This window comes from Triticum dicoccoides, chromosome 7B (genome assembly GCF_002162155.2).
Source record: "Triticum dicoccoides isolate Atlit2015 ecotype Zavitan chromosome 7B, WEW_v2.0, whole genome shotgun sequence".
NCBI classification, from domain to species: Eukaryota; Viridiplantae; Streptophyta; class Magnoliopsida; order Poales; family Poaceae; genus Triticum; species Triticum dicoccoides.
Window position 1 is genome coordinate 475,301,644 of NC_041393.1, and position 11,402 is coordinate 475,313,045.

The window sequence follows — 11,402 nt, forward strand, 5'->3', positions numbered from 1 at the left end:
GCTTTCCGTGGGCTGGCCCGTTACCGTTTGACCAAGTCAAATGGGCCGGCCTTTTCACTGGAATGGACCTCTGTTGGGCCATGCCACGTGTCGACGTATCATCGGCACCTCCTGTCCAATGAATGGATGACATCTGTCCAAACGATGAGCCAACACGTGTTTCCTCCGGCCAATGAGAATTTTACACGTGGAAAATCCTCATTGGTCCAGGCTGTTAGCGGGTTATCGGATCCAAAACCGGACCCGATAGCTTAACGGCGTCCCGTTATGGTGGATGCTACGTGTCGGCCACCCTTGACAAAAGCACTTCTATGAGCACAATTTATCGTCATGGAAGTGGACACTTCCGCGATGATAATTTTGATAATGTCATGGAACACTTCTACGACAGCACAGGTATGACTATCTTGATTCTGTCATAAAATTGTCATGGATGTACATGCATGACAGAAAACGTGACCTACTGTTACAAACACGTATCATCACGGAAGTGTATTTTTTTTGTAGTGCAGGTTCTCGGTAGCCGCGGCCGCACTGCGCACGCACCCTTCCACCGCCCGAAGCCCGACTCCGATGACGGATCCAGCGACGATGACGGAGGAGGAGCCACCGGCCAGCCCGGCATGGCCTATCCGTCAAGTATAGTGTAGTTTAGGGTTTTTATTTTAAGGTTTTTAGTTCACCGGACAAAATATCTATCTTCCGGTTTTACGTAAAATTATCCAGTTTACATGAACTTCTTTTGGTTTATATCAAAATCTGCCCGGTTGCAGGAATTTTGTCTTGTTCAAATAGTAAATAGTTGTTGAATTGTATGCGGCAACGTTGGATGGCGGCCTCCGGCATTAGTGTCCCCGGACAGATGCGGGAGGAAATTTACGGGTTGGCGTTGAAGATGTCCTTAAAGAACTTTTTGTTGGTTTGTAGAATTGGAAACCATATGAATTTTTCATACGATTTACGTACTTCGCATGGAATTCTATAGGAAAATTTCCATCAACGAATAGTACAAAATCTTCTTTCTTTATTTCAATTATAACCATATATGTCATCCACATAGTCTTTTGGAACATTCTGGCGCTTTTTCTCTAGCACAACCAAACAACACATACTGTACATTCACTCGGTTCCTGTATAATTCGGCATGTCATGAAATCCAATCCAACAGATATTGCACTGGCTCTGGCTTATTGCTTTGTGTACGGTTCAACAACATATTGTCAAAAAAGAAAGAATTTACAGCAAACAACATTGTGTCCACTATTTACGCTGTGAGCCCCTGTTGGGCCATATCAGCTTATTCAGTTTTATTTGCGTAATTTAGAGAAGACAATACATGAACTGATGCATACATCAAATTCCCTATTTTCTGCGCAGATCAGCATCTTCGACTGTACACTTCAACAACTATTATTGTAAACTGTGTAAACAACATGAAGCAGCAAATGCATTATGAATCTGTCTTTGTTTTGTAATCTGTATTTGGCTGCCCCATCTGTAATAGTTTCACATTTACGGGGCTACGTCCTCATTGGTGGCTGAAGGTGTATAGTCATTCTCTCCCGGAAGATCGAGCATTTGCTTCGATCCAGTCGAAAGCAAGTGGACTGAGGAAGGCATCAGGGATTCCGAAAGAACCAACAATAGCAAGCGCATGGGGCCTGAGTTCACTGCACAGTATCATGACTTCTTTCCTCACGGTGGTTACATTGTTCCGCGACAAATAACCATATCTCAGAAAAGATGCAGATTCATCTATGCACACCATAACATACATAGACCTCAGTAACCCCAATACATCCTGCGAATGACAAATTCAAGGTATGATGAGGATTACCTTTACAAGAAAGAAAAGTCACACATCATTTTGATGATTCCAGTCATCGGTGGGAAGTGAATATACCTTTAAAGACCCAGCAGGAGCATTCATCTCGTCCTCCAAAAATATTTGCAAAATTGTGCGCTCAGTAAATGCTCTAGCTAAGTCTTCAGCAATTTGGTAGCTCTGGGCAAATGTCATTCGCGTTAATCTTAATGGAAATTTAGATCAGCAAGAAAATGTGCAGTAGAAAGTAAAATTTACCAGCATCAGAGCCTTTTCTCTGCTTTCCCCTTGTGCCAGATGGCGAGCTACCTCCTCTGCGAACTGTTTCAGTAAATCCCGCTCCCTCAAGCAGAACAAATCCATCTAGCCATATGCACATAGCCAACATAAAGACAGGATTTATCCCATGACAATGATAATAATAAAAGGGCAGCCCGGTGCACGTAGCTCCCGCTTGCGCAGGGTCCGGGGAAGGGTCTGACCACTTTGGGTCTTTTGTACGTAGCCTTTCCCTACATTTCTGCAAGAGGCTGTTTCCAGGACTCCAGACAGAGAAATCTTATCGCTAATGAACTGCAGTAAAATTCTTTACCTGGAACTTGGAGCTCCTTAATATGTCACTTGTCAGACTATGGGGAATAACAGGGCAAGGACCATTCAGATGTTCCAATCCCAATCCCTTGAATGACTTCTTCTTCCTTTGCGTCGTTAAAAATTCAGCGTATAGGGCTTTGCTTACCTGCGTCAATAAGATTAAATTAGGTACAATGAAGACAAGTTTGAAGCATCTTCCAGACACATGCATGGACAATGAACAACAATAAATGAAATAACCTGCTGGAGTAGAACATTATTGTCACCCTCAAATGTAGACTGAACATCAAATTCGGCTTTGAAAATTCCAACGCGATTCTCGGTCTTTAAACCTTGGCCACCACAGGCCTCACGACACTCCTAACGGAAGAGAAGGAAAATCCAGTGAAAACCACTGATCCAAATATAGAAAGAAAAATGCTGATAACCCTTTTAACAATACCTGAAGCGTGGTCATATTCTGCCAGGTTAATGTAGCCTTCAGAGCACTAGAGTAAACATGTATCGCTTTACTAATTTCAGGTGTTCTTTTCACATACATATTTTTCATAAAATTACTAGCACTGCTCATCATACATCTGCATAATAATAATAAAAGTATTTAGCATATGATGGTCTGTGCTAAGTAGCAGTGAAAACATTGGCAAAAAAGGAAGGTTTGCATTAGAGAGTCCAATTAGGGATGCAAATTACTGAGGACTAGGGTACCCTCCAACCCTCTTTAGTTCAATCAAATGAACTAAAAGTTCCAAAAACTGATGTGATTTTGGAAATTTAGTTCATTTGGTTCAACTAAAGAGGATTGGAAGGTACCCTACAGGTTACACATTTGCATCCCTAAGTCCAATTACATGGTGTGGAATATTTTTGCATCAAAATGCTAATAGATCCTATAGTTTCATCACTATGATTACAGATTTGGCATTTCATAACTAGAACACTAAAATATAATCCATTGCCACATAGAATAGAGCAGTAACATTAAACGATTAGCAAGACATAAAAATAGGCGAGCTGGCGCAACAAATTCGATATGCAAGAACTACCCTTTTGTGAGAAATGATCAGATTGATTTGACTGAAAGTACTATAAACTAAGAAGAGCTAGTAGCATACACTTTTGCAAGCAAAGGTAGGAGGCGCCTCTGGTGACTGGGATAATCAAGTAACAGCATTTCAGGACCATCTGGTGTAATTGAAAAGGCCCTCCTTGACAAAGCATATCTCACAGCAATTGCTAGGCCTACCTGTAAGCATGGGAAAGAAAGAGTGCATAACCACAGTTAAAATAATATGTAGGCATGGAAAATTGATCGAAAGCTAATTCCTCCGGGTGACTAGTACTGACTACTTGCTTATTGCTGGCACTATCTGGTCTGTACTAGGCCAAATGTATTCCTCAAAACAAAAAATGTCATGATGTTCCATTGTTGGCTGGTAAAAAGCTGAAAACAGCTGGTTCTCAGGCTGCAAGTGGATGCGGGCTGTCCGCGATGCCCACATAAAAGCCCACATAATTAGCGTTCGTGGACACCCACGGTTAGGCCAGCCAGTAAGTGGGTTATGTGGGTTATCCCGCGGACGCCGCATCAAACCCACATCTCTGCTATGATGCAGAAGAGATTAGGGCGGAGCCGCCGTGGCCGCGGCACCATCGCCCACTTCCGTCATGGACACCACAACATCGTTGTCTACAAGCGCCTTACGTACGCCGCAGGCAGGCGGGCTCGATACGTTGTCGTTCTCCTGTCCAGTTCTTGCCATTAGTGAGCCCCTGTTGGTTACGCCACCATCGACCAAGCAGACCGAGCAGCAGTAGCAGCTGTTCCTGCCAAAATCGCAGCTGGACGCACGCCACCTACTCCTCCCCATGTCCTCGACGTCATTGTGGCCTAGTCGTACATCCCTTGATCCAGTATGTTTGTAGCCTCTGGACACGCCCTGTACTCTGTACTGCAGCTAGCTTGCAATTGCTGTGTTTGTCGCTGCGGAGTATGTGGGCTTGTGGCAACCCGCATAATCCCACTTAAATTAAGTGGGCAGCCCATTTAGTCCCACTAAATTATGTGGGTAGATGTGGCAGGATGTGGGACGCCCGCAGGTCGTCCCACCTGCAGCCTGAGCTGGTTCCATCAACACACCGTCAATGTTCACATTTCAACCAAACTTATCTGGGTGATGAAAAGTTCAGACTCATAACCTGTCCCTGTCCATATAGATGATATTCGCCTTCATTTGAGCTACACAGACCAGCGCTAGACAGACCAGCAGACTACCTTTACCAACTTCCACTGGTTTAACCTAACGAGTCCAATTTCAATCATCCTATTTCTGCAAGCTTATGGAGTTAAATACATCTATATTCTATACCTATGGAACTCATGAAGAAAAGTATGGAATAACTTCCATGTATTTACTGAAAAGGAAAGGCCACCGAACATACCTTTGAAATATAAACCGCGTTAACTGCAATATTTACCCGGCCAAGAGTAAGAGGGGACAAAAATGCTGCAAACCTCTGCAAATAAGAAACTTTGTTAATTTGGAAGTAAGAATAAAACGAACGTAGCAAACTGTGAAGCTCTTTTGACAGCTCTCCCCTTTTCTAACTGTGTGTGTGTGTGTGTGTGTGTGAGAGAGAGAGAGAGAGAGAGAGAGGGTGGGGTCCGGTACCTGATCTGGGTTATCTATCATGCTAACATATTTCCCATCTGGCAAAACATCAGCAACCAGATTCAGCAAATTCTCTCGAGGAACACGTATATTGTTAAACCTGAAAGGACAGTCAAACTTGTTGACATACAATGAATGCCATACGGATACAGTAGACCAAAGGATCTACAAATACAATGACTCACCAAATCCGACCATTATCAACACCATTTAGTCCAATCTTATGGCCACAGTCAGCTATATGGATATTAGGCAACACATTTTCATCTTGATCCCTGATCTGAGCTATGAAAGCGTGGACTCCTTCATTTCTTCCATTTATATGGAGCTGAGCAAAGACTATTGTATGTGTAGCATGCTGCAAAAGGACATAAACACTTATAGTAGCTTATAAAGACATGTGAAGCCTATATGTACACAAGAAGGTAAGTGAGATTTCATCTCACATTAGCAGCTCCACCAATCCAGTACTTCTGAGCTGACTCGCAGGGAGTATTTATCACAAACTCTCCTGTTTTGGAATCATAAGTTGCTACTGTCTCAATTCCTCGTACCTTCAAGTTCGTCAATAGAAGAGAAGGAAAGCTTCATCAGTACAACTAACATAGGTTACACAATCAAGAAAAGACATTGTCACCACTTACATTGCTCCCATGACCCAATTCTGTCATTGCAAAACAACCTTTGATAACATAGTTTTCTGTGTCCAACAACCATTTGTCGTGATGGCGCTTCGTTCCAAGAAACTTGACAGCGCCTCCCCTTAAATGCACACATAAAAAAAAGGTGAACATCAGAAGATTCTCAATGAAAGGTGGAACCTGTTTCATCCAGAACATCCCTGAAATCACAAGAAAATCTTAGAAATTATCATTCTAGTTTTCTGGACAAGTTTGCTGATCAAGAATCCTAATTCTCGCTATTTGGAATGGATCCAATTCTATTGAGTCTGACTCATAGTGATCATTTCTCTTTAGCAAAGAATGACCTTGGTTATCAAAGGATTGAACAACCGGGATCCATTTACTTATGATACCTAGTTGGCATTGATAACAAGGATCTAATGAATTATGAGTTTAATAGATCCTCTTTAGCAGAAAGACGTATATTCCTTGCTCATTATCAGACAATCACTTATTCCCAAACCTCGTGTGGGACTAATCGTTTTCATTTACCATCTCATGGAAAACCCTTTTCGTTCCGCTTAGCTCTATCGGGTATTTTAGTGATAGGTTCTGTAGGAACTGGATGATCCTATTTGGCCAAATACCTAACGAAAAATTATGATTTTACTTTCATTACGGTACGAGGGCTTCTTATTCCACAAGAACAAAAGCACCTTTTCATTCTTTCATATACTAGGGGTTTTTACTTGGAAAAGACAATGTTCCATACTAAAGGATTCGGGTCCATAACCACGAGTTCCAGTGCACTAGATCTTGTAGCACATACTAGCATACAACCCTCCAAAATTGATAACCAAAAGCATATCCCTAGACCATCACAAAAGAGGACAATAATAAAAAAGAAAGCACTAAACTTTGAACCAAAATAGGTGTGATCTTCAATTTTCATCACTATTTCTGACACCATGTTCACCTTAAGTTGTGCGCTAAATATCCTAGATTCAAAACTATTCAAAGATATCCAAAAAGTAGAACAGAACAAAAAATCCAAATTTTGGCACAATTTACAACCGTCGGGCAGGCACAAATTTTTAGAATGCTAAGTGACAAGCTTCCAGATTCCAGTAGCCAATGCTAGCATCATTTCCCAGTGGTGCAAATCCAATAATCAAAATTGGAAATAAGAAGCAATTCCACATTGGTAGCAAATGGTTATCCAGAGGAAATAGTAACAAAAAGGAAAAGGCCTATACTCCTTTATCTTAAAAGAACAAACTAACGTGGTAAGCTACTTAGCCAGCTTTCATAATTAAGTGCCGCCACAGCGTCACTGTATCTGTATGGATAGGAGTAACTCTTATTGTGAAAAGAGCTACAGTATACACATTAGAAGTTGCCAGTCCAGCAAAACAGGAAGACAAATTAAATGCATAGAAAAGAAACCATATTGAGAAGCCGGACAGCTGAAATAACCGGATGGTGCCGGTCCAGTCGACTGTCAGCCCACTGGTCATGGAGGCCCAGCCCATCCGGAGCGCATATAAATTCCTGTGGCTGTGTAAAGGTTCGCTGGATCCCTGGCTAGGTTTTCCAGCCACCAAATCGGAAGTGCGGCGGCTAGGTCGCGGTGCGCAATCGTCTTCTCCGCCCTCCTCCCCCTCCTTCGCTGTGTTCCTTTGCGGAGGTGGTCGCCATGTGTTCACACGAAGACCGGCGCACAACCAAGCGGCCTCTGGACCCGCTGGATCCGGAGGCGGAGCGCCGCAGTGAGCAAGATCTGCGCGAGCAGGCGCAACGCGAGCGGCCGCTGGCTCGCAAGGGGGATTTGGATCCTCCTCCGCCGTCGTGGAACAAGCAACAGGATAGAAAGAAGGAGGAGCGAAGGCATCGGACTCAAGATCTGCAGCGCAAGGATAAGCAGCACCAGTTTTGCAGCAACCGGGTTGGAGATCCTTTCGCGAAGAAACCAAAGCATAAGCCGTCCGGGTCGCTGGCTCTGCCAGCCCAGGCGCCGCTGGCGCTGTCTTCCTCCTTGCAAGGCATGGCCTTGGCGCCCATCCTGGTCGAGGAAGCGGACCGGCCAGAGTGCTTCAAGTGCGGCCGCATTGGGCACTTCCGGTCGCAACACCAGTTCAAGCCGCTCTGTGTGTTGTGCAAGGAAGATGGGCATGCTTCTGCTTACTACCCCTCCCGTGGCAAATCACTGATGCTTCAAACTATGGGCCATGCAATCCCAGGGGAGGGCTTTTTCTGCTTGCAGTTCGAGGAAGAAGATGATGAAGACAGTGGGGTGCTTGGGGGCAATGCGGCCATCATTTCGGCAGATCCAGGCACCCTCTCTCAGCAGATTCTGGAAGATGAGCTCAGGAACCTTGTCGAGGGGGCTTGGGACTGGCAGGTTGTGCAAATCTCAGAGGCGGAGTTCACGGTAGTCTTCCCATCCCTGGACATGTTATGGATGGCCACCCGCAGTGGGAAGTTGTTCCTTCCCCACAACAATATCACAACAAGGATCCACGAGTTGGTTTGGGAGGAGCCCAAGGGGGAAGTGATGCCGGAGGTGTGGGTGAGGCTCTCGGGCGTGCCCAAGAAGCACCGCCGCGAGGACAGGCTGATGGCTGCCATGTCTATGATTGGCCGCCCTCTGGTGGTGGACGAGCTCTCGCTCATTCGTCCGGGGCCAGTGAGGATGAAGATCGCGTGTTGTGTTCCAGCCAAGCTGCGGGGCATGGTCAAGATCTGGTTCAACAACATTGGATACAACATCACGTTGGAGCCGGAGCTCAAGCCCATGCATAAGAGTGGAGGCCCGCCTCCTCCTAATCAGAACAATGGCAAGGGTCCTGATGGCGATGACAAAGACAAGGAAGAGAGCATGGACGACGAATCCATCGACACTGAAGCTTGGGACAAGTTGGGCGACAAGGGACAGGATGGCGGTGCTTCTAATGGGGCCAGTGCCATGGCGGTGAATTCGGTGCCTCCCCCAGCCCCATCCTCGCACCCACAGGCCACGGCTAAGGGCGGGCCAGGCAGTGCTCGCGCCTCTAACTTGCTATCGCCACTTGTTCCTTTGGTGCCGGTGGTGCCAGAGGCTGATCCTAAGGGCATCCCAGTGTCGTGCGAGGGCTCTGGTCTCGCGGTGCAGTTCTCCCCGCTGTCCGTGAGCGTGGGTGGTAGCTCTCCCTCCAATGTGCTCGACAAGACACTGCCGCTCACACCGGCGCCTACCACTGTCAACCTGCCTCCTGAAGATCGTGCAGACATTGGCTGGGCTAGCCATGCGTCGTGGGAATTCAGCAAGAGGAACTCTGGCGGCCAAGCTAATAAGAAGACAGGCCGCAAGAAGGCGTCCAGGGCGGTGCCAGTTCTGGAGGGTACGAGCGCGCCTGAAACTCCCCGTCCGGTGGTGATGGCTCTCGCCTCGCCTCATCCTGCCTCTGGGACTGGGGGAGGGGAGCGCTCCACCCCTCCCTCCGGTGACCCGCTGCGCGACAAGGTGGCGGTGGTGGCACTTATCTCCAAGGCCAAGCGTTCCAAGGCGGCTACAATAGGTCCCCGTCGTTCCAGCGTGAGGCCAAAGGGCGATCTCTCCTCTCTCGAAAGCGCAGAGCTGCTGATAGCAAAGAAGAACCTCGAGCTCACAGGTAACAAAGTTTTAAGATATTCCATTCTAGATGCTTTCTCCGATGATCACATGCTTGGGTTTTTGGATGATTGTGGGGTTGATTCTTCTTGCGCGAGCTCCTCTGAAGATCTTCTTTCTCTCATTCAATCGAAGGAGCTGGCGCAAGCTGCCTTAGCGCGGAGGCAGCTGCGGCTAAGACTGCGACGGCTGGCATGCAAGTAGGGGCTTCCGTTCCCAATTCAACGGTGCCCACTGCCCATGGAATTAGGGGTGGTGGCTAGGGTTGCTGCTCTTTCCTCTCCTAATTGTACTGGCACGGTGAGGCACATGGCCAAATCTTAGAAATCATATTATCTAGATGAGGTACCTTTTCTGGAACATCCGTGGGTTCGGCCATGTTGGTAGGAAGACGAAACTGAAAGTGTACATGCGTAATGAATCGGTTTACGTTGTTGCTCTGCAGGAGACAATTAAATCTGATTTTAGGCATCACTATTTTCTCTCCAGTGACCCTCTAGAACGCTTTGTTTGGTGCTGCACTCTGGTGGGCTGCTTCTTGGCTTTAATCATGATTGCTGCGACGTAGTTTCCGGGACAAGGGTGTCTTTTTTCCTTTCTGCTCATATTAGATATCATTCTTCTCTGTGTGAATGGGTGGTGATGGTTGTGTATGGGCCGGCAGACAACCATTCTGTGGATTTCTTGGGAGAAACCCAGGCCAAGGTTATCGCGGTTGCCGCGGCTCACCTGCCCATTGTGGTTGGCGGTGATTTTAATTTGATTCGCTCCCGTGCTAACAAAAATAACGACGACATCTATTGGCCACGTGTGTGGCGCTTTTTAACAATGCGATCGCGGCCATGGCGCTTAGGGAAGTGGCCAGATCGGGGGTATGGTAACTAACAAGCAGCTCGCTCCGGTCCGCAGCGTTCTGGACCGTGTGTTTGTGTCCTCTGAGTGGGAGATGTTGTTCCCCCTATGGAACCTTATCGCTGAAACTCGCACAGGTTCGGATCATATCCCACTTGTTCTGTCCTTTGGGGAGGACCATTTGCGGCTAGATTCTTCTTTGAGAAACAGCTTGGTTTGAAGTGGAGGGCTTCAACCAGATGTTCTTAGATAAGTGGGATGCAGCCCTTGCCGGGGTTGGGTCGCAGCGTGGCCCCCTGGACATGTGGCTTGCTGCTGCAGCTTCGTGCGTTGCTGCAAGGCTGGGGAGCCAAGCGGGGGCACGACAACAAGCTGCTCAGGGCTAACCTGGTCTCGGAACTGGTTGCCCTGGATGTACAGGCTGATCAGAGACAGTTTTCTGAGGCTGAATGGGCGCGCCGATACGCCATCAAAAATTTAGTGTTGTCCATTGTTCGCTCTGAGGAGCAGTACTGGCATCGTAGGGGTGGGATGAAGTGGGCTCTTAAGGGCGATGCAAACACTGGCTATTTTCATGCCTACGCTAATGGTTGTCGTCGCAAGTGTGCGATCCTGCGCTTGCAATTGGAGCAAGGGCTCCTCCTTAGCCAGGGAGATATTGCTAAACACATTTACGATTCCTACATCCAGCTTATGGGTTCCGAGGAGCCTAAGTTGGCAGGCTTGCGTCACGATTTGTGGGATCAGACACAATGTGTTTCCTCGCAGGAGAATGAGGAGCTACCCCTCTCTTTTTTCCCAAAGAAATCGATGATGCGCTCTGTGCAATGAAGTAGGACACTGCTCGGGGCCCTGATGGTTGGCCTGTTCCGATGTTCTGTAGGTTCTGGCCTGCTCTGAAGGGCATCTTTTTTTTTTCCATTTTCAACGTGTTTGCGTTAGGAACCGTAGATATCCCGCGCCTCAACTTTATTATTCTCTCGCCAATCCCGAAAGTGCAAGGTGTAGACAGTATCCATCAGTTTAGGCCGATTGCTCCCATCAACGGCGTTTTTAAACTGTGTGTCAAAGCCTGTGCTTCCTGTATAGCCCCGATAGCACATAGGGTTATTCATAGATGCCAGTCTGCATTTATCAAGGGCCGTTTCATCCTGGAGGGCCCCGTTGCGCTGTCTTGCAGCTGGTCT

General features: G+C 46.9%; 1 protein-coding gene across 2 annotated transcripts in view; it reads right to left on the bottom strand.

Annotated features, from left to right (window-relative positions):
* Positions 1 to 1,147: 1,147 nt before the first annotated feature.
* LOC119340123 (acyl-coenzyme A oxidase 3, peroxisomal-like) overlaps positions 1,148 to 11,402 on the bottom strand; it is a 13,372-nt gene continuing 3,117 nt past the window's right edge. Inside the window, exons 1-13 of one of the 2 annotated variants that reach the window (XM_037612027.1) lie at positions 6,464 to 6,707; positions 5,736 to 5,853; positions 5,538 to 5,645; positions 5,277 to 5,449; positions 5,092 to 5,191; positions 4,862 to 4,936; positions 3,535 to 3,665; positions 2,862 to 2,997; positions 2,660 to 2,779; positions 2,418 to 2,564; positions 2,084 to 2,188; positions 1,904 to 2,005; positions 1,148 to 1,801 (exon numbers count right to left, since the gene is read on the bottom strand). In XM_037612027.1, coding sequence (XP_037467924.1) covers positions 1,553 to 1,801; positions 1,904 to 2,005; positions 2,084 to 2,188; positions 2,418 to 2,564; positions 2,660 to 2,779; positions 2,862 to 2,997; positions 3,535 to 3,665; positions 4,862 to 4,936; positions 5,092 to 5,191; positions 5,277 to 5,449; positions 5,538 to 5,645; positions 5,736 to 5,853; positions 6,464 to 6,684 — 1,785 coding nt within the window. In that variant the 5' untranslated portion in view covers positions 6,685 to 6,707 and the 3' untranslated portion in view covers positions 1,148 to 1,552. Of the gene's footprint in view, positions 1,802 to 1,903; positions 2,006 to 2,083; positions 2,189 to 2,417; positions 2,565 to 2,659; positions 2,780 to 2,861; positions 2,998 to 3,534; positions 3,666 to 4,861; positions 4,937 to 5,091; positions 5,192 to 5,276; positions 5,450 to 5,537; positions 5,646 to 5,735; positions 5,854 to 6,463; positions 6,708 to 11,402 lie in introns of those variants that run through there. The other variant, XM_037612026.1, reaches the window with a different exon arrangement.